The 23600-nt window shown below is 38.9% G+C and overlaps 1 protein-coding gene across 2 annotated transcripts in view; it reads right to left on the bottom strand.

Moving 5' to 3' along the window:
• Window positions 1-23600, bottom strand: part of CPNE4 (copine 4) — a 214328-nt gene that overhangs the window by 85751 nt on the left and 104977 nt on the right. For both annotated transcript variants that reach the window (XM_042888597.1, XM_042888598.1), the window contains exons 3-6: window positions 22975-23154; window positions 10530-10601; window positions 6301-6375; window positions 807-890 (exon numbers count right to left, since the gene is read on the bottom strand). In XM_042888597.1, the coding sequence (XP_042744531.1) occupies window positions 807-890; window positions 6301-6375; window positions 10530-10601; window positions 22975-23154 (411 nt within the window). The remainder of the gene's footprint in view (window positions 1-806; window positions 891-6300; window positions 6376-10529; window positions 10602-22974; window positions 23155-23600) is intronic.

Genomic DNA, 23600 nt, shown 5'->3' with positions numbered 1-23600 from the left:
TTTCAAAACAGTGTGTTCACTATAAAGAGAAGCAAATAGAGAACAGCTGGAGGTTAGCAGAACAACATACACAGGATATTTGCCCTGGAGCAACCTGAAGTTTCTGACACATCTGCTCTGGAAAGCCCCAAAAAGGAGCACAACTGAGAAATGGGCCTCACACACTACAGAGATTGCCCCAGTACTGCCATACCAAGTAGGGATGCAACTGACAGAAGAAAGGTTGTGGGATACATTCCTGAACTGGAAGGCATGGAAGAGATGCAGGCCTGGGCAATCAGGATAGGCAGTATCAACTTATGGACACATCATCTTCCTTGGTAGAAGACTTTATGAAATCCATAATAAGCAGGGCTCATAACCCCAAATACCTGCCACAGCTCTTTTAAAGACAGTGCCAGTCATTGTCCTGGAAGCAATAAAAGCACTGAGGCACAAGAAACAAATATAAAGAAACCAACATAGCAAGGTAGGAGAGGTGGAGTTGATGAAACATACTATCAATAGGAAATTCTGATTCGGTCTGTAGCATGGTTTGGGCTAAATACAATCTTTGTAAGTACTGACTTATAAACAGAGTATCTGCCAGTTCAACTAAACTTGAATCTTTGGCTTCAGTACTATCTTCCCTTACTCTCACATGAGGAAGTCAATGCCCATTAGTCAATAATTGCACATGAGATAGAAGTGTTTTTAAACATGGGTGCTTGGAATATTTTAATTTTTTTTTAATAGCAGAAGCATAAACTATACTACATGATGGCCTACCTATGTCCTTGGAAAGGAAACACAGCCCTATTCCTCACCTCAGTCCTGTGAACAAGTTGTTGGGTTGCATCATCATTCATCCGGAAAATCTCCAGAAAGGGATCAGATTTGCTGAAAAAATCCTAAAACAAAACAGGACAAGTTGCTCTTGAGAATTCTTCTTCTTTTAGACTTTCAGGCATACTGCACCTGTGCTTTCCTGACTGCTAATGAAAAAACAGCAACAGTGTGATTTCAGTGAAATCTCCCAGTGTCCCTCAGCAATATTTCACTCCTGCGCTTGTTCCACAAGGACTTCTGTGGCACTGCTGTTGTTCTCAGTTTGGCTACTGAAGCATGGCAGGCACAAGGGTAAAATCACACTTCACAGTTTTTTTGCCTTCTTACCCCCACTCCAGATTGCTGAGCTTTAGCTCCTTCATTGATCTAGCATGCTTCTTTCTACTTCCAAGCCTGTTTGGTCTTTTGACTTACCATGCAGTGGCCTCTGTAGCATACTCTATAGTGGCACTGAATGTAATGCTACTTTCACACCCTCTCTGAATGAAGTTAATAGGGCAGGATGTCATGCTGCTATCAGTTAACACAAATATTGGCAAGATGGATTAGAGAATGTTTGAAAAGTTAAGTCCTCTTCAGAATGTGAAAACTCAAACCATGTAAAGAGGAGAAACAGAGCAGGAAATGCAAAAAAAAAAAAATATTTGTACCTGTATCAAGTGGTATCTGTGATAGGCATTTTCATTGCACCATTGTACACCTCTGTTTGGTCCTGCAATCATCTAGTAAGTCAAAACATTCATATACAATCCTAAATTAATTTGTCTTCTGTAGTATACCCTGAAGGTGGCCATGGCCTCTTATGATTCAACAATATCTGTGTTTTTTTTTTGCACAAGCTGGCTGTGTTGAAGAAGGGTCACTGGGCATTTGATCTCCACAGCTGGAGCAAAAAGCCAGCTAATTCATATCATTAACTGTGCTGTGATCCAACAGGCGGGCCCAAATGGACTCCATTTTCTGCATTTTTGACTCTCATCTTCATTTTCTTCTTCAAAAGAGCCACAAGATTAACTTTATGCAGATAGTATTCTCTTCATGCCACATACCAAACAACACACCTCAGCATCAACCTGGGGAAGTGAGGAATTCTGGTTTTGTGGTGTTTCTACAGAAGTGTAAATACAAAAATGCATGTAATATGCACTGTTCCACCATTTTCTTCTCAGAAAATGCCCTTCATACTTATTTTTGTCTAGACAGATAGCAACTCGGAACAGCTTTGAATAAAATGTTAGCCAAATTCTAGGTACAACATTTTGGTCAAACTTGTTTTTGGAACTTTGTCACTATTTCCTAAGGGCAAAGTAAGGAAAGAAATCAGGGCTTTGAAAAGGGAAATCAGAACTTCAATGTCTGGGGAAGAAGATGAATCTCTAAGAATCATGAAGACTTGGGCAAGAGTCATGCATGCCATCAAAATGAGACTCATCAATGTTGCTGTGCTCATAGTATTGTTCGGTGAGTACTTTCTACAAAAGAAAAGGCAACTGTGTGTTTAAAAACTACCACAAAGTAATTATGTGTGTATTTGTTAAATTTCATCACACAGAGCTCTAAATAACAAAGCCATATGTTGGCCCATTTGTTTCAATTACATGGTAACAATGCACTTCATGTAAGAGTGTGTAGAACCAGCACAACACCCTGCACAACTTCTGTGCTTCCAGAGTTTGACTTGAGGCCCTGATGTAGATTTAGCATGTGGGCTGATTCCAAAGCTTGAAATCTTTTGGTTTTTTGAAGAGCTTTGGTGATCAAACTGTGACAGGTTACTACTGCACAGAAGAGAGTGAGGCAGCTGGTTTAATTCTACTGACACCAAAAATACAGAACGCATAGGATTAAAAAAGACTGATGTGCCTCTTCGCATTCATAAGCGTATTGTTTAAGACTGAGTGACAGCTTAGCGTTTAGCAGATTCTTCATGAAACACAAGTTTGATGAGAAACGTTATCTAAAGGAAAACAACTCAAAGTGATGTATCCAAAGAACGAATCCTGCAGTGCAGAATCTTCAGAAAAGGAAAGGATTTTGAGAGAAAACTCAAAATATTCATTCTCAGCTGAATATTATGAAAACCGACACAGAAAACATCAGCATAAGAAATGCAATTTTTAATACCTGGTTTTAATAAACAAGGCAATATCACCTAAAGGAAAAAAAAATCACTACTGACAATAGCTTCCGTCACCCCTCCTCCATGCAAAAAACAAAGCTTACTTCCTTCTAGAATCAAGGTATAAACCAAAACTTCTTCAGTATCAAAGGTGCCAGGTAACGACTCAAAGCTGATATGCCGAATTATGACTTTTTTTTTTAAATTCAGCTACAGCATAGTTAGCATTTTCAATAAATTTTGGTTGTTGTGCTAAATCTACCAGCTTTGCTTTATCTCACAAGAGCATCTTCTTTGAGAAAAATAGCGGCAATGAAAGTTGTTCTGATATTTTAATACTGCTTATATGATAAATATAATGCATTTGCTGGTGGTAAAATGCACACTGTCACTTCAGTATGTGCACACAGTAATAACATCAATACATGGCTTGTACTTTAAAAATGTACCTACTTTTTCTGAGCACTTATTTTGATGCATGATGTTTTGGTATGCTCATTTTCAGAGCAAAACACTTTTCAAAGCTCAGGTTTACAGGTTAAGATCTCCCAGAAAAGCACTGAAACATCCAGAAGGCACTGATTAGTTTTGAAAATGCATCAGTATCAAGACACAGCTTTTAAGAATTTCTTTGGTGCTTCAGCACCAAGGGAATACATAAAAAGTGGCAGTAGTTTTTACTTTGCAGACACGTGTGATTTGCTGGAGTATCTCAGGCCATGATAACTGCCTCGCTTAGAAGAGGAAAAGCAGTCTGACTGCTTCACTGCTCCTAATTTATTACAGCTGCCATAAACATGTAGCTGCTTGTTATGGTAATTGTGACACAGCTATTAATGCAGTAGAACCTTTTCAAAAGTTGTTGTTCCTCTATGAAGTGTTCTCAGCAGATCTCTTGAAACAAGGACATGTCACCTGAGCTGACTGGGCATGAAAATACAGTTATACCTTCCAAACAAGTACTGCAATAAAACTATAACCTCTATCTCTGCAAAGGCAGTTAACTAAAGGAAGCCTTCTTACTGTGACTTTTTATAATTTTATACTGAATGTTTCAGCCACCTCCTCAGGAAAATCCAGGCTTTATGTGTTATACATATAATAGAGTAAGAATTAATTAAGAGCTAAAACTCTTGCAGTATTATATAGAGGGAGTAAAAACCAAACAAATGTATACTGCCTGTGAAATGATAGCAAATTTTTAATCTGCCAAAAATCTGTTGGTCACACTTTTTTCCCTCATTTGTTCAAGGACTACAATCTGGATTGTCTTTTGAGGAGTTTTCCTTTAAAGAGTTGAAGAAAAACATTCTTGTCCCTTCAAGAAACCACTAATAGTAAGAAATGGGAAGAAACTTTTACCCATTAAGCACATTCAGAACCTTCTCCCACACTTTCCTTTACTCCTTATTTGTGAACAAAAGATTCATGTTGTCTTGTGTCAACCCCACAGACACCAGTGCAGGAAACCCTGGGGTGACAGAGGTGATCTTGTGCAGCACTGTGAGCTCCCTGCTCAGGTCTTCATACCCCTGAGCAGGGACAGGCATGCAATACCTTGCCTAGGATTTCACCAAATGGGCTCTTGTCCATTCTCTGATGTCTTTCTTGGACATTTATGTAACTTTGGAGTACGCAACTTTTCTCACCAATTTAAATGATTTCAAACTTTGCAATTGTGCAACTTAAAGAATTTCAAATCTTAGTGATTACTAACAGTGCTTTGCATCTACTGACATCTGAATTCATTCAGGGCCATATCCAAAGTCATAGCCTCTTTTTATAAACGAAGACAGCTAAATTTCAGCCAGGTTTAGAGACGTGTAGCTGGAGCAAATTGAAAGATTCATTTCAACTGTAAGAGGATTTCAGCCATTTTCATCAGCTGAAGACAGGAGTTTTGATTCAAATAATAGATGAAGAGTCATGCAGATGATACAGGATTGTTTTTTAGTAGGTAAAGCCCACTTTGACTAAACATGTTAAAATGGCAAAAGCAATCATGCTTTTGCAGTATTTCTGAATGATCCTTCTTCACTTAACCCTGTAAGTATTTCAACCATACTCTAAAGCCATTGCCCAAAAACAGTGGACTACTTTTGAAGCACATTCTGGCAGAGTTTTTTAGTGAATATCAACAATAGCCTACAGCAATCATAATATTTACACTTAATTACATTATACATCTGGGGAAAAGCAACGAGCAAATTGAGGTCTTATTATGTTGTACACATCTTTTCCTTTTTGCAGATGTGACACCACATGGAACAGTAAAAGCCTGTGTGCAGCTTTTGAAATCAGGTCTAAAGATGGCTATCTTTAGACAAGGTTGTTAAATCTGTGCCTAAATAAATTATATGATTCAGAAACACTAAGAGTCCAGTAACTGTGAAGGAAGAGGTAATTCATCTTTCAAAGGAGAAAAAAATTAGGGTTCTGATCACTTATGATTGTTAATGATCCTGAGCAAAGTAATGTTATTTACCTGTTATGAATAAATTCCAGTACTATTAATCATTCTCTGCTTGCCTGAGTTATTTTTTGCAGTTCGGAAATCTGATATATGTATCCAAAAGCACTCTGATAGATTTGATCTTAAGCTATACATCAAATTTTTACAACTACATGCTCAGAGTATCAGAATAGCAAAATTTTGTGCCGGGCTACAATATATTTCTAATTGGAAGTAGCTTCATACATAGGAGGGAAATAGTGGATACTGTGATCCAGTACAACAGTAATTGTCTGGTCTTCAATTATTATCTAAAAAAGCCTTATTGTCTAAAAAAGAGTTATGGTCTTTTGACACCTATTAATTAAAAAGATATTCTCCAGGCTACTTCAAATAACTGTGCCTTCTAGTACAGTTTAATTACAGACACTGCGCCTTACAGGCACTCACCTGGATTTCCTGGACTGTACTGCTTGTGGCATATTTTCAGAAAGGTATTTCTTGTAATGAAGAGTAATATTTTAGTTAGTGGAGAGTTTTCTTATTGAAAAAGATGAGCTGTGTTTTTAACTTTATTTTAAAACGCTTGCTTCAACTGTATCATTTTTGACTACTTATAGAAAGCTCACTTCTCTAAGCACTCCTGATCTGTGGCATTTTAAGTAATTAAACTGTCTTGGTTATAGCATAATTAAATTGTCTTGGTTTTAATTAGATTCCCTTGAGGTTTTTTTTTAATTACTTCACAACTTAAGGAAATCTTCATTGTGAACATCGATCTGAAATCTCTGATGTGTTTAATAATATAAGGCAAAAAATATCTGTAGGTGAAAATCTCATCAAATTACATTTGCAGGCACTCTTTTACATCTTTTGGTAAGGTTAATAACATGCAGCTTACCTTGTCATCCAATTTCCGTGCACTGAATGAAAGTTCAACGTAGTCGTCATTGCCAGACAATTCCTCAGCTATCACCTAAATGGAAAGCTACATTTGAGTTCTGCATGGTGTAATGAAAATGGAGAAAGACATCATTTCCCCACGTGAAGACTATAGACCCCATTACGAAACTAAAGCGCAGTTAATATGCTTCTCTTTGCAATCAGGAAGGGTTAATAGCACTCAGTGAACCCCTTACTCACTTAATATGCAGCAACACATTAAGATTCCAAAACAGAATCATTTTTCATTAGATGACAATGTCTTATCAATATCTGTCAATGAACAGACCTCCATATCCCTCAGTAATCCCTTTCATCTGATAAAGTATTTTCTCTTAGGTGCAACAGTGGAGAATTCCACTTAGTCTCACATTATCCAGAAGAAAAGGACTATATGTGAGTTGGATTATTTGGGTCTAAAGCTAGACAAATGGAAAAAGTAGTGAAGTCACTTGCCACAGATTGCAATGAAAGGCAAATTTACAGTAGGAGAGTTCTCCTGGTGTAGTCTTACTGCAATAGCTATGTTTGCAAAATCATTTATTGTAGAGTCAGAAGGGAGTAACACTAAATTAACATACTGTGGGTCTTTCAGATACATAAGCTCTACTGATAATAATGTCCATCACTGTGCTATCACAGTGTTGTTAAAAAAAAACAAAATACTATAGCATTTATCATGACTAGGACATTAAAATGCTTCAGTGGAGAGAAGATATTAACTTAAACAAATCTGAGGTTTATTACCAAAAAACGTTCTTTGAAACAAACCACATTCTATTCAATTTGCTATTTCCTAAGCCTGCATGTTCTCCCTGCATATCACATGACAAAAAGAAAACAAATACAAACAAACAAACAAACCCCACGTTTCCTAACAATACGTGTCTTGCACATAGCCCACAGGTATGCCCACAGTGGAGCAGGGATGCCCCCAGTGGGACTGTGGCCTGTGGGTAAGCCCACGACAGAGCAGAGAAAATGAATAAGCAAGAGGTAGCAGGGAGCTAAACACAGTCAGGAGCAACGAAGGACAAAACAGAAATCTCTGTGCTCTGATCCTTATGTCCTGCACCATACTTCCCCTCACCAAAGCAGCAGAGCTAACGTGTTGAAAACAAGGGGAGTAGAGACCATGAAAGGAGCAGCAGATGTGTCCGTACTGAAGTTAATTTCCAGGAAGTGGGAAGGAAAGGTGTTTTCCCTAAGAGTTCATTCTGTTTGCTTCTCAGCATCCCCAAGAAGCAATTAGAATGTTATGTTAACTGGCAATGAATTAAATTAAGTAGAATTTCACGAGTCATGAATATTTTGGCTATGACAGATCACAGTAATGAACTGTGGCATTTCCTCACGCCAAATATTCACATGTAGCCATTTAGGGACACAAATGTCTAACTGCATTAAAGTAAAATCCTACTGATGCATATGAGTGATTTACCTGTTGCCAGGCAAATTTGAACTTGCTGAAAGTTTGGCTCACAGAATCTGACATATTTATCTTCCATATTGGTCTGGTGGCTTAAAAAATACTATGCAGCAAAAAGCTACTAGCACCCTGGGACTTGCACACAGTTTTGCAAGTGTTTTTAACAAAAAATAGTGAACTTTTCCTGTAAAGGCTGACAGACTTCTAGCTGGAGAAACTGAGACAGGTTCTCTTTTTTCCGAATGCTACACAATAAAAATGTACTGATATTATACTATTATACTATTATATTGCAAGCCAGGCTTGAGGCAGACAATTCAGAATTCCATGAAAAACTCAAAATTCAGTAATCTAAACATGCTTGGAAACTAGGCTTTGACAAACAGGTGGCATGTACCTTAGGATCAGAAATAATTCTAACTCATCAATTTCCACTTGCTCTGCCCAGACAGCAAGCTCTTCTCACAGTAATCTTTGTCTGAGTTCAGTTTTCTCCCACTGGAGAAAACTGCTCTGGAGAAAGCCTGCTCTTTAGAACCACAGACCAGAAGCCAAGGTAGCTTGGACTGCTCGCTGTTCTTAGAATAAACTTAGAATAAGGCCTTCAGTTTTTCGGACACTCTCATTTTACTTCTTATCTCCAATTCCAATTATATCGTATTACATTGTATGATAGTGTGCTATCCTGCATTCCAATATCTTATTTCATAGATTAGTTTGTTTCTCCTTAGACCGCTGCCCATTCCCCTCACACTTTCCCTTCTTCCCTTTCCCATGGCGTGGGTCTTTGGGTCCCCCCGCCCCATCAGTCACAGAACCATTCTGAACAAGCCTGCAGAACGAGCCTGTAGAACAAACCGTTGTAGACAAAGCGCTTGTTTAGAGACCACAAATTCTTGCCAGAAGATTCTACTAGGAAGTTTAGTCATTTTAGTTGAACTAGCGACTAAACTCATTTGTGTCTCTCATGGAACAGGAGGGGTATCTAGAAGGTCACAGGGATGGATGAGGTAAAGCGTGCCCGAATAGTCTCAGTAGGCAAAAACATCAGCTTTGTAGAGAGCAAAACTCGCTCCTACCTCTGTTCAGACAGGAACCTGGGAGATTCCTTTCCAGTCCCAGAATAAGTGGAGGTGTTGTACTTGGGCTGGGGTAATCCCAGATATTTATACAGGCGGGGGAAGAGCTCCTTGAGAGCAGTCCTATGGAAAAGGACTTGGGAGCCCTGGTGGATGAGAAGCTGGACATGAGCCAGCAGTGTGTGCTTGCAGCACAGAAGGCCAACTGTGCTCTGGGCTGGACCCCCCGGCAGAAGAAAGGTGCAGAGCTCTCGGAGCAGGTCCAGAGGAGGACCACTAAGATGATCAGAGGGCTGGAGCACCTCTCCAATCAGGAAACTGGGAAGTTAAGGGAACTGGGCTTGTTTAGCTTGGAGAAGAGAAGGCTCCAGGGAGACCTCATATCGGCCTTCCAGTATTTGAAGGGAGAGTATAAACAGGAGGGGGAACGGCTGTTTACAAGGGTGGATAGTGATAGGAAAGGGGAATGGTTTTAAACTGAGACGGGGAGGCTTAGGTTAGATATTAGAAGGAAGTTTTTCCCCCAGAGGGTGGTGAGGCATTGGAACAGGTTGCCCAAGGAGGCTGTGGATGCCCCATCTCTGGAGGCATTCAAGGCCAGGCTGGATGTGACTCTGGGCAGCCTGGTCTGCTGGTTGGTGACCCTGCATATTGCAGGGGGTTGGAACTGGATGAGCACTGTGGTCCTCTTCAACCCAGGCCATTCTATGAATAAAAATGAGTTTCATCTTATGTATTTAAGAAAACCTCTTCCCAGTCATAGACCAAGAAAGACATCTAAGAAAGAAGATTCCCTGGGCTCTCAGAAAGCACTGTTTCTCATATTCTGCTCTCCACTGTGGCTGAAGACATGAAAAAAATATCTGAACAATCAAGCCAAAAGAAACCCATCTGACTAATTGTAAATCAAGGAAGAAAATCCTTCTCAGCCCCATGAAGCAATTGAGCAGAATGTTTTGATATAATCTGTCTTAATGCCAAGCTGCAAATGTCACAAGCATGCTATGTTCAGTGCAGACAAGCTTGATCTCCCAAACAAGATGGCAAAGAGAAAGATGAAAGAGAAGTAATACACTGATTTTCATATTTCAAGACATACATGGGGTCCTTTAATTGTCCGGTCTGTAATTGCATTACAACAAACCTAAAATAGCAAATATCATAAAATATCTGCATTTGGTGTTGGGTTGTGCGTGTCAGTGTGCTGTGATTTTTTTAAAGACACTGTAAAAAGTCCAAAGGCCTGGAAACATCAAGTCTCTTTACCATCCCAATTAGAACCCTTGAAGAATTTTATATTTAATTTTATAAAGAATATTTGTGAAGCTGTTCATACACAATATCATAAATGCAGTTAAAAGTGAGTTAAAATGAATTTCTGAGGATTTGAAAGCTTTAGATAAGAGTGATAAAGCAGTAAGACTTTCTTGTTGTCATCGAAGTGTCTTACAAGCAGTAGCAGTAGTAGTAAATGTTATGGCTTTTGTACAAATCTTATATTATTTGTTGCCATTATAGCAAGTATTTATCAGAGATGTAGAAGTAATCTTTTAAATAAACGATTTGACTTCTCAGTCAAGGGTTGTTCTGGTGCCTTAGCATAGTGCTTTTAGGCAGAATTAGTCCCATTAGCTGCCTTTAAACAACAGGAAAATAAAAGCGTATTTAAGACTGGCTTACTGTTATAGATGACTTCCCTGCTGTGTTCCCATGTTTGAGTAAGGACTTGGAGAGTTTCCTCTGAGAAACAATCTGCACAAAAACAAAAGGGAAAAAATTAGAATCTACAATAAACACATGGGTAATTTTGATTTGTTTTATTTTGTACAAAGGTGTTGCCTTAATCCACAGTTAGAATCCTAGCATAAAAAAACCACTGCTGAGGAAAGTTTCCCCAGGAAGCCTGCAGTTAGGATGCAGTAGGGTCAAGCTGAATGGGAAGAACACTATTTGATGAGCAGAACAGAATAGCAGAAACTGAGTGCCATATTTTCCAGAATTTGCTTCCATCCATCATGGGGGCAACAAGGGAGTATCTGCATACAATAAATCTATCAGACTTGCCAGCCCTCCTCCCCCCATCTACTTTTATAGGAAACTGAAAACCATTTCAAAGAGAACACAATTATTTTATTTCAAAACATCAACAACTCCAAACGCAGAAGCAGGCAGTCTTGCCCATAGGTTTAGTTCCAAAAGTCATCTCCTCTTTTTATCAGGCACCCAATCTCCTCTGGAACTCAGCACTGTAGATTAGCTTGTCCACCAACCAATTTACAAATATACCTAAAAAAAGTGTTAGTATAGTAGCACAGACAAAATATATTGTTTCCTATTATATCAATCATTACATTTCCATAACAATCTTTCAACATTTTAAACTAGATGGGTAAAAATATCAGAAAATGGAAAAACCTTAAAGCTACACGTAATTTATCAACTACTCTACAGCTGATGTCCCAGTATGTTAGGTCTCTCCTTTCTTCCTCTCTATAAAGTCAATGCTACCTTAAAACTATTCCCTTCTTCCTTTTTTTTTTTTTTTTAAACACTCTTTTTTTAAGTGTTTGGAAAAGTTCAAAATACAGCCAGATGTAGAGGGAACTGGATAGACCTTAGGAATCATAATTAGCGTTATTTCTAATTCAACAACACTGGAAGAGGATTCTGCCACATGCTGCACAGACACTGAGCAAAAGAGTTGTTTCTCTTCTATGAAAGACTCCAAGGTTTGGAGCATAGCTTTATACCTTGAGTAGTCCTTTTCCACATCCAGTATTATTTGGGCAGCTTAACCTGAACGGCAAATCTATAATACTTCAAATGAAATGATCTATAGAGATCTTTGGCAAAATATGCAGAAATATTCTTTGTAAGAATATTTCCCTCATCAAGGGAGAAGAACTGCTTCAGGCAACTTGTTGTAATCCTGGGCATTGCACACATTTCAGCAATAAGCCAAGTCAATAAGTAGCAGGCAGAATTGAAGCAGGTGCCTTAGCATAATGCTTTTAGGCAGAATTAGTCCCATTAGCTGCCTTTAAACAACACAAAATCACAGGCAGCCAGAGGTGCTATGAGTAGGAGCAAACAGGATATAAATTTTGGACTAACATCCCCATGGGGAATCATCAATTTTCTGAACAGAAATGTGGAAATAGCACCTCAGATTTTACTGAGCTCATGTCCTCATGCAGGCAACAGGGGAGAAACAAGTTTTAGAAGATCTTTAAATGTGAAACAAGAGGGTTAGCATAGAGCTGGAGGGGATTCCTCCAGAATCACTGTGTCCAGCTCCCCAGTCCTAATGCAGGACCTCCTGTAGCTGGGTCAGCTGTACCTGACAGATGTATCTCAGATATCCGGAGGCAGAGAAACACTCTTCTCCAGCAATTAACTGCAGCACTCATTATCCTCACTGTAAATACATTTTCCTATGAGCTAACCTGCTTCTCTAATTAAAGCCCATTATTTCCATCTAATGCACCACGGATGGTAGAGCCTTCTCCCCTTTCTCATTAACGCATTTTTTATTTCTGAAGGCTAATATCGTATCTCCACAGTGCTCTCTACACTGCAGAACCCAACTACATCCTATTTTTCCTTTCTGACCACATTTTGTAGGTCTGGAACCATTATCAGTGCTCTATGCTCAGCCCTCACCAGCAGGTCAATGTCCTACTCTTGGAAGAATGCTCAAAACTGAACATAAAACTAGAGATCCTATGCAAGAAGAGCTTCCTGTGCTGCGAGCTCCTTCCGATTTACTCTAGGATTGCATTTGCCTTTTTTTTTTTTTTTAACACCATGATATTTTCTCCATCTGTATTTATGACCATTTCACAATTTTCATCACCAGCTGTTTCTTACCCTCCATTTTTGCATCTGGTTATTACTTAAAGGAATAATTTGGCACTCATCCTTTTCAGACTGCCTTCCATAAGCCAACTGCTGTCATCACTTCACTCATTTCTCCAAATTAGCTTGAAAATTTCCACAAGTATTGGTCTTGTGGAAGCAAGAGTTGCAGATAAAATACAGATGACCAGTAATGCCAGGATTCAGTGTCCTTCCTTCCTAGGATCTTGGAAGGATTTTTCACTGCAGCCCCTTACATCACTCATACCTCCGTTCTGTTGGCAGCTAAGCCGGCACTTTTATGAAGTGTGAAGAGCAAGTTACAAAATCTTGAGATTTTCAAATATGATTATTTTCAGGATATTATTAAATTATGGGTTTTCCATCTAACAATGAATTCTGGCAGATGGGCAGCAGGACACACCGTATCTCTACGAGCTCCCTGCTTTCCCCAAGATGTACAGACAATACTATAAAACACAATAAGCTCTTCTACTGAAACCTGTGGTACTGTGCACCAGAAATCTCTTCAGATGTGTTAAGTATGTATGTCCTTGTGACACAGAACTTGGAGGGGAACCTGTCCTTCAGCTACCTCCTAGAAAGACAGAAGGGCGTTCCTCATGAACAACTTCAAAACCAATTTTGCTAATTGGGAAATTGTCAAAGCCTTTAGGTGGCACTGGGCAGACAAAAACCTGAAGCCTGGGAGCTTCCATGCAGGTGGCAGAAAGACAGCTCACAATGCCAGAAAAGTTAATTTACTCTGACATTCCCATTACTAGATCACATTAATAAGACTAGCTCTCTCAGCCATTAGCATCCTTGTGACAGTGAGCACCCTGCCTACGTAAATACACGTATTTGTGGACAAACATTTATCAGTTGTTAATTAACAGTAAAATGAATCTTCCATCTGGCAATAACGTGCCAAGATCACTGCCTCAGACTGTAATTAGTGATTTGGGATCAGAAGATTATCATTGTGATAACTGACAAGAAATCAGTATTCTCTAGCAGGAAATCACCCACTTTGTCCAAGCAGTGTACAAAAAGCAGCTCTCGCTAGACAAAAGAGACACTTCTCCAGGATGGTGAAGCACTGGAACAGGCTGCCCAGGGAGGCTGTGGATGCCTCATCCCTGGAGGCATTCAAGACCAGGCTGGATGTGGCTTTGAGCATCCTGGTCTATTGGTTGGAGACTCTGCACGTCTTTGAGGTCTTTTTCAACCCAGGCCATTCTATGATTCTATGAATTATATTTATTCTTTTGTATCAGTGCAAATAACCTCCTGAACACCATAACAGGTGTTAGCTGACCTGATTGCCAGAAAGTGAGTCCTAAACAGCAGTAATGTACCGGTCTAGAAAACATCCACATAAGTTCCAGCTTCAAGAGATGTTTGAACATGCAAAATGGCTTAGGTAATTAATCACACCTTTCTTTCATAAGGACTCTGGTTTGACTCCTACCTCAAAAACTAACAATTTAAAACTCCGCCTTCAGAACAACAGGTGTTTTGTATAACCTAATATGAAGAAGTGTAGGGTGTAAATGCCTCTCATTTCCTAAACAGATATTAGAATTCAGTTCAGACCTAGTAGAAATCATTAGATTTCCAGAATACATATTTTATGAATGTTTTATTAAAGCACGACCAACCAGTGAACAAATGGATGTAGAAACCTTAGAGACCTAAAAGGTGAAGCTAATAAAGACTTAAGAACTGATGTTATGTTTCTTTGTGGCTACAGCCACATATAAATTACAATACAGTTCTAAGAGCCACACGTCTAATAATATGAATCATACTCAATAAATTTGCAAGAGGTAGGAATAGGAACAGAACGTACAAGCTGCTGTTCTGCTTCAGAAAGAGGGGATACACACACAAAGCAATTCTTATTTGCCTCTTATGAGCACCCTTTTAACTAGATTTCTGGTCTCTGTTGCCAAGGGATATGAGCTCAGGGTAAGATGGGGGCAAGAAATTCCCTTGCAGACTATCTAAACGTGCTTTAGTACTTTCAAGTGCAAATAGGCTAAGGAAAGATCTGAACAGATGTTCCACACGTCTGTGAGTAAAACTCAAATCCCACACTGCCCTTTGATCTTATCTCCAAATTAAAATATATAAAAGGTGCTTTGCTTTTTTACTTAAGGCACTAACAAGGCACCAACACCAGCTGTGTACCCTGCATTGCTCCGCAGCCACTCAGACAAGGACTCTGATGAAGGTTTTCTCTCTCCTGTGTCTGAATCATGACTAATCAGCACAGTGTAAGGTGAGCTGTGATATATAATGACCTATTCTAACTGGCTTGTGTAAGGACCTTTTAAAATACACTTCTCAGTGTGCTCCTTCCTTAATCAAATGTAGGGATAATTTTCAACAGTATCATGCAGAACTCCCAATGCTTATAAATCAAACTAATGAGAAGAATTCAAAATGGCTTTTTAACTTATTCATTTTAGCATTGGTAGGAACAGATTAATGCCATATATCATTCGGAGAAGTTCTGTATGCATCAACAGCTGGGCTTGGTCCCAGTTCTGTAAACAGCACTGATGAAGTTTTGCATGGTGCCACTGAGCAGGCCTGATGACCACACTCCATATTTCCCCTGGGACCAAAAAGCTGCAAGAACTTTGTTTGTTTGCCTGAATTAAGCTGGTATGAATCTTAGCTCCGAATATAACACCAATATCCTTTTGTTAAAGGCTTCTTGAAAATCCCATGGATAAAGGGCCACAGCTCCTTTTCTATTTAAGTTCTATATCACTTGACTTTTGTTAACTCTCCTGAGATGTGAACCTCTGATCTCTGATTTTGACAGAACCAAGGGCTGGGCAAACAGTCTGCATTAGTGGCAAGACTGCATACAACTTAGTTTCATGCTGACTGTAAAAAACAGTAGAAGGATAATTTTAAATAACTCCTTCAATCCCTCATTATTTATTCAAACTGGTCTCCTCTTTCCATTGGACTCCCTTACAGGATCCCTAAGGTTACTGGTTTAGACAAATTTAGCCTAACAATCACTTCACAACACCTCCGTGTTAATTCTTCTTCCTGATATATTAATCCTGTCACACAAACTTGCAGTTGCTTAGCACTCTTCTAGCAGACCCAACTCTTTCCAGAATTGCTAAGAATGTCTAGTCACAATTTATTAGCATATTTCTTCTAAATCAAATGCCTTTTACACTGATAATCCCCACCATCAAATGCATTCAGGTGTCCAATTAGAGGCTTATATGATGCTGTGTTTTGGAATTTTGATGAAAATACTCTTGAAAACACACCAATACTTCAGTTGCTGCACAGCAGTGCTAACACTGATGCAAGGACTTTTGCTTCTTATGCTGCCCTGCCAGAGCTGGGCTGAGGGCGCATAAGGAGTTGGGAACGGGAACAGCCAGGACAGCTGACACAGACTGGCCCAGAATGTCCCATTCTATGTGGTTGTGTGTTTGTCTTTCCAAGAAACTATCACACGGGATGAGGGCCATGCTTTCCTGAGAATGGCTGAACATCTGCCTGTGGATGGGAAGGAGCAAATGAATTCCTTTTTTTTCTGTGCTTGCACATGTAGCTTTTGCTTTACCTAAGGAACTGCTTTTATCTCAATCCACAAGTTCTCACACTCTTACCTTTCTGATTTCTCTCCCCCAAGCTACCCAGGGAGAGCTGCACAGTGCTGAGCAATCTCTCACCAAAGAGCAGTGATGCTTGTAGAAAGAGTGTTAACAGCATCCACTAGAACTGTGTTGATCTATCAAGCAGGACAGCAATCATGCTCTTTCCAAAACGGACTGCCTGGTGATTTTTTCACCAAACCTTGCAAACATCTGCAAATTTTTCTTCAGCAATCTAACTGCCTTCCAGCACTGCTTGTCCCTGATCAGCCCCACTGAAAGAGCTTTTCACTCAGCTGTGTTAAGCAAAATAATACAACTGGCACAGCTAGACAAATGACTGGAGATTTAACATTTATAAATGTATCTTAAAGCTTATCCATTAAATTTTAGTGTGCTATTCTGCTCCTGCTCCAATCTACTTAAGTCAATTACCTTAAGAGTCTAAGTCCCCAAAAATAAAAAGGCAGACTTGATTTTTTTCACCTATGTGGGAGAAGAACTGAGGTAGCTCTGTATTACAGTGTAAAGATTTCCCCCTCTTCTTATCACATTCATCTTTAGCCTGGTTTCTCACAAAGCAAGATCCATACAGCTCTGGTGAGCTTGTGTCTGTCCTGATATGCATTTCCCAGGCACCATCACAGATACTACATTTCAACATGAAAGTTCAAACATCAGGTAAGTGCCAGCAGCCTTAGCCTGACCGAAAAAAAGGATATTGGTGTTATATTTGGAGCTAGAATAAAGAAAAAAAGGTTTGGGGAATGAGTTCACCTTTTGCAGATACCAGGTAAACCCTGCAAGAGACTGTTCATACGGCATATGTGTCCACAATGAAGAAAGTTTCACTCTGTATAATTCCTCACATAATTATTTTTTTCTCTTGATAGTGCCAGCTCTATTGCTGTAATCATCCGTGCTGTATAAACGATACGTTCTATACCACACTCACCTCCCCTCAAGATTTTTGTTCCCTATGCTACTGATCAGCTCGCAGCCTATTTACATCTGAATTACACCTCACCCTGTTCTTGTTAAAGATCTGTGCCTGAAAATAGTGAATCAAAACAGAAGTCTGGAAAAAATAGAAGATCCATACCACAGGAGACAGTAACATTATTACAGGAAATAGCTTATCAATAGCACAAAATGTCTTTGAATTTAGTTAGCATATAGCTTATGCAGCCTTTTCATAATTAGATAATTAGTTATAATAATAACTCATTATAATAGCAGTTTTAAATGAGTTTTCTAAAGACTGCTACAGCAATTCATACAAAAGGATAAAGTCTGTAAAAACAAAGCAGTACTAACGGTACAAGTAATTCCATTAACTGTGACTGCTAGGATTAATATAGACCTGAAAATCTTACAGCTCCAGAGATCGTGCAGTAATGGCAGACCAAAAATTTCCTTGGGAAAACGGTGGTGTTTAAATGATTAGGTAAGTAGTGGGAGAAGGCTGCGTGAATGATTTCTTTGTGTTCAGAGTCAGCCCTGGTAGAAAATGATATTCACATCTAATAAAGTACATTATTCATTCCACTAATGAACTGAGCAACTTCATTTGGAGGAGATCAAAGGTCAAGTGTTTAAAGATATCTAAGGAGGCATACAGACATCTGGTGGGATTCAGGAATTCAAGAACCTTGAAAACACTGATCTTATGTCTTCTGCACTACTGAAGCTGTCAACAGACTATTAAACAGATATTCTCATACAGACTACTTCTATTTAATTAATTCAGGTGCAATCATGACTCTCTCAGCTTTTCTCTCATTCAAGAGAAAGGGGATTTGCAATGGCTACAACTGAGCTAATCATCAGTCAGCATTTTCAAGTGCATAATTTGCTAACAACATATCGTATACTAAAAGCACGCAAGAAGCAGCAATACTCATTACAAAGAAGGAAGATTTTCAATCTAATTTGTACATATATGCATGCATGGGAAATATGAAATCTCTAAATAACACTTGAAAAGGTTCTTGAGACACAGAGATGTACATCTGCTGTGTTTCCTGCAGGTGCTACTAGCTGAACAAGTAACAGAGCTGTGAACTGTAACAATATTTTAACACATCTGTAAATTAAAATAAACCAAACAAGTTGTGAGATCACAGATAGTAGAGACCAGCTGGAATGAAGGAAAAGCCATTAAAGCTACTCCCATTACTGTAGAGCTGGGATGGCTCACAGTATTTAGGTATTAACAGTTTTATGGGTTCCTATAATTTATTGATGTTGCAAGCATGGCTGAGTGAAAATCAAAAATGTGTTGGCAAACTTCTTTCCTTCTCGTTGAACAATCATTATTAATTGTACAATTTTTGTGAGTTATTAAAGATCAGGCTGGGACTTTTGGTCAAAACTTCAGAGGAAAAAGTGCATCTAATTCACCCTCCTGATATTTAATTCCTGTGTGATCAGGAAGTGAACTTCACCTATTAGAAATAGCTCTTGCAGTATTAAATGATGCAAACGTAGTGAGTTATGAAGTACATCCAATATAAAACAGAACGCTCCTATAAGAGAGCTTTAGAAAGGCTCAGAATACATGAAGGCATTAAGACACAAGCAGAAAAAGACTTGGGTTTCGTGTTTTGCTACCCTGACTGAATGCTCTGACAATTAAGGCTATCAATTATTATACAATGTTTGTCCCTCTAGGATTTTTCTTTCATCATTAATAAAAATTATTAATAAATAATAAAAATCCATCTCCTATCTTCTGAAACAAACAATTACAGTGGTGGTGTTTTGTTTTGTTTTGTTTTGTTTTCTCAGTGAAGAACAACAACAGAAACACAAAAGCTTCAGTGGTTAGATGGGGACTCAGTTGGAAATAATTAGCCAGAGAGAGTGCCTGAACACTTTCCCTATGGTTAGGAAAGAAGAAAGAGGAAAAATGGGCAAAGAATAGGGCAAGATATTACTGTCCATAATTACAGACAATATCTGTAAAATCATAATCAAGGATGAGGCAATTCATTGCACCTAAAACAAGAGTATGAAAGCAAGAGTTAACCTTTATATAATGGTGTCCCAAAATAGCTGTAAAAATATTACTGTTCATCATGATTTCACTGCTTATCACAAAGATGTGCCTCTGCTTACCAGTGCCTAGGCAAAGAACAATACCTACTTCACACGACAGCAAAGAGAAAGAAGCCAGATGCAGAGCCTGATGGAGCATCCCAAGGCACTTATTCACTGTGAAAGCACAGTGCCAAATCACTGCCCTACACCCACACTCCTGCTCCAAGAGAAGGAAGTTGTCACATGCAGCAAAACAGTCCCAAAATTTCAGCTTCAAATTCAAATAACCTTGATTAGGTTACGAGCACAACACAGCACAGTATCCTTGCTTAAGTAGATACTGTAGAACTGTACAACTTCATTAACTGTGTTATTACATTAGAAATTATTCTTCTACAGCTGCTTGGAAGTTAACTGTAGAATGAAAAAGACTGACAGTCTTTCATTATGCATCTTAACCTTACTACTGAGTGGTAACTCAGTAGTTTAAATAAGTGATAAGTAGTACCCCATGGAAAGCTTTACTGGTTGGAGTATGGTACATCCAGTTGTGCAATGTGAATTCCAGATGTGAATTTCTTTAAGAAACTCCATTCTACAAACTGCACATAAAAGCAGACCACATTTAAGGTTGATGCTATTAAGTGAGGAAAAGAAAAAAAGTGTCTGAAATTTCTAGTTTAGCACCTTCCATAACATTTTAGGGCTTTCTTGACCTTATTATTGTTCCAATCGGTAACTGAATTTTGTACATACAGTATCTGCTAACTTACTGCAATGCAGCTCATCACCAGAACACTCTGAAGATGCTGGTAAAACAGCAGTACATAGAGCTTTTCAGAGTGGAACAGATTTGCAGTACTTAAAACAAAAGAAAACAAAACAACAAAAATCTATTAAACCTTTTTCATCTCAAACCCTTCAAGAGACAACGTGATGTTGTTCCATACAAAAGGGAAACTTTTGAGCATGATAAAAAACAAACTGTATTAAGCAAATGCATCTATTTAGCATGTTGCCTTTTTCTTAATTGCACTCAGCAGCTAACTATCCATGACCACTTATTCCACTGTGCACAAATACTGCAGCATATGAAATACCAGTTGATGACAGAATGCAGTTAACCACAGTGTTTACCAGCAGAGTCACTGATTTTTCTTGTCCAAGCAAAAACATAGGAAAAATTCTTATTGGATATCCAGTAGGGTATCACTGGACAGAGTATGTTCAAGACCAAAAAGGCTGCAGATCACTGTTCTTCTCACTCTCTCAGGACACAGCATTTAGGAGAGAAGCAGGAATAACGACACCTTCTGTGTCATTATTTTTCCACCTTTCTCATCTAAGATCCCAAATTCCTAAGAAGCTTGTATTGATTGGGCTGACGTAAGATTTAGATAAAGCAGTATTCCTAAAGAATGTGAAACTCTCAGTCAGCTTACTGTATAACTATTCTATTGCCTTTCCTGGTATTTCTTATTCTACTACTTATCTCTTACGTAGGAATATTGCACAATGCTGGCAAAAATTAAGGTCTACTGCAGATCTAAACAGTGCTCTGCAAACAGCTCCAAGTAACAGTCAATCTCTGTTAGATCAACTGTTATCTAGAACAGAGCAATAAAAGTTGGGACATTTCTGGGGAGTAGGTTGGAAATCAGTCCTTTAGCCTATGCCTAAATTCTACAGCCTATCTGGAAGTCTCAGATAAGGCTTACTTGCAATAGGAAAGTGAACTGATAGGCAGGCAGGCATTTTATTCAGCCATTAAAATTGATGTAGAACAACAAATTCATGTCAAAATTAGCTTAGAAAGGAGCCAAGTTGTAAAACATGCAGTCATTACATCAAACAGCTAAATGTGAGTTTAAGCTCTGTAAGTACAGACTGTACTGTAAGATTTTCAATGCTGAACTCCTTATAATGGCTTTTCTTGGATATCAATCCCAGAAGGAACAATTTGGGGGTTTAAATCAATTGATGAACTACATAAAGTTAATAAAAATTACAAAGTGGAAGAAAAAAATACACAAGAAAAATCTAAATATGGAATCAGAGTCCTCAAGACTCATTCGCGTGAACAGATTTCACACTGTTATTATTTTTTCTTGGTTACTGTTAAATGACACTGCTACCAAGCCAGCTGTGTGCTATTTATAGAGATCAAATAATTATAAAGACATGTTTATGCTACCGCCAGCAGCAACGACATTTTTCCCTTCATTTTCAAGTCAATTCAGTGAGAAAAACATTGTAATAACTTCTTTCTTTCTCATTCTCCTTAACATGATAGGAATAGCTCATTTTCGTTGATTAAGGCCACAGAATATCTGCAAGAATTCTGTCAAAAAACTTCACTATGTACTGAAAAAAATCCTAAATACCAATATCTTCATATTACACTTTCAAGTTAGTAAATGTACACATATTTCTTATTAATACTGTCATTAAGAGAACTTTTCTTTCAACACATTTGGTCCAATGGTATCAACTGTTCTCGAATGACAGCAAAAGGAGAAAGGGATTCATGAGCAGCGGGGGCTGAAATAGCAACAACAGAAGGTGAGAAACTGCAAACTAAAGCTTTGCACCAACTTATAGGCAATCTTACACAGGTTACAAACAATGGAAACAAAAAGTAATACAAGCCAAAGAACTGCCTCCTCTCCTCATCCAAGCTACCCTAGACCACAGAGTGAAGACACAGTTTAGAGCCAGTTTAAGGAAATGGATACCATCTCAGCAAAGCTATCATGGACAGAAATGAGATGTGTGTTACATGTATCTACATAACAAAACGCCTGTCAGTTAGAAATTAATTCTATCATTCTTGGGACACTGTAGCACCCTACCAGTCAGCAATATAAGAATAAGCTGCAGACCTGGCTCTGACAACCTCTGGATATTGATCCTCCAGGTAGCACTCATCAGCCATACATTTACTAAGAGGCTATGTATCTACTCTAAGCCAGCCGTCCCGACTCTCTTGATAACTGATGGGGAAAGATGGTTATCTCATGAAAGCAATTTATCCTAACCTATGATGGATGTCTCAGGTGGAATAAGTTAACAGCCAGAAGTGTCTGTTTCTCTCCACTGAACTAAAGGCAGGAATCAGAGGAGTAACTTAGTCTAGACATATAACTTTTGGATGACTGAGAGTCATGGAAATGAATCCAACCCTATCTCTCTATTTGCCACATCACCAAACACTAGTCTGTGAGAATGAAGTGTATTCATAAGCATTTATTGGACTTGGAACTTGCTTTAAATCCCATACAATGTTAAGAACCACAGTTTTCTCCCAAATCAGACTATTTCCTAGCATTGATATAAAAAGCCTGTGTTCTTGCTGTACAATGCCAATTGCTGACACTCAGTTTCCTACTGAAATGGCTGACTTGAAGCTATAATACAGCAGTAAATCAAACCAGTAGAAGTTCTTAATTATCCAGTTCAAAGCACTGATTAAAAATTTTGTCATGAATGACAAATCTGACCCATCAGTTTTTTAACCAAGGGATATATTTCACACTCGCAGAAAACCTGTGAGGCAAGCAGAAAAAAATAGCAGTGACACCTACTTGTCCAAGAGTGCATTCCATGCCTCCAAGAAAATCTGCTTCCTTCAGCCCATTGTGATTGCTGCTAATGTCATGGACTTCAAATCGCAGCCGCTGCACCTCTTCAAAATAGAAGTCCACCGTGAAAAGCTTGGAGAAGACAGGATTTATACAGGTCCGAATCACTTCTGTCCTGTCAACCTGCAGAATGGAAAAGAGGTTATATGAGTGGCTTCTCTGTCTGCCAGTGATGGACTGCAACGAGCCCTTCAAATGCAGCTTTGCTCAATTATCAGGATTGACAGCTGTGAGCGTAGCCACAGCTACTACAGCCCGTTAGGGCAACCGCTGCTATTCCCGCATGAGGCTGGTCACATAAACAAGGTGAGACCAGCTTCCCTTGCCTCTCCCTTCTAGCACATCTTTGACAGGTTTTGGTAGGAATGTGCAGCAATCTGCAGCCTTCTATACAGGGTGACCAATGACAGACCCCGGTTAGGCTGGTGAGACATTTCTAGGGAACTCACAACAGTAGTTTTTAGCAGAGCAATGTTTCAATACTAAATCAGATGGAAGGAGACAACAGAGAAAGGCTGAGAGAAACCCAGCCAGACAGCCTCATCAGAGTGAAGATTTCACAAAAATAC

The sequence above is a fragment of the Lagopus leucura genome, unplaced genomic scaffold (genome assembly GCF_019238085.1).
Source record: "Lagopus leucura isolate 7727_CA_CO unplaced genomic scaffold, USGS_WTPT01 Super-Scaffold_100157, whole genome shotgun sequence".
Lineage (NCBI taxonomy): Eukaryota > Metazoa > Chordata > Aves > Galliformes > Phasianidae > Lagopus > Lagopus leucura.
This window is presented reverse-complemented; position numbering and strand designations above follow the sequence as displayed.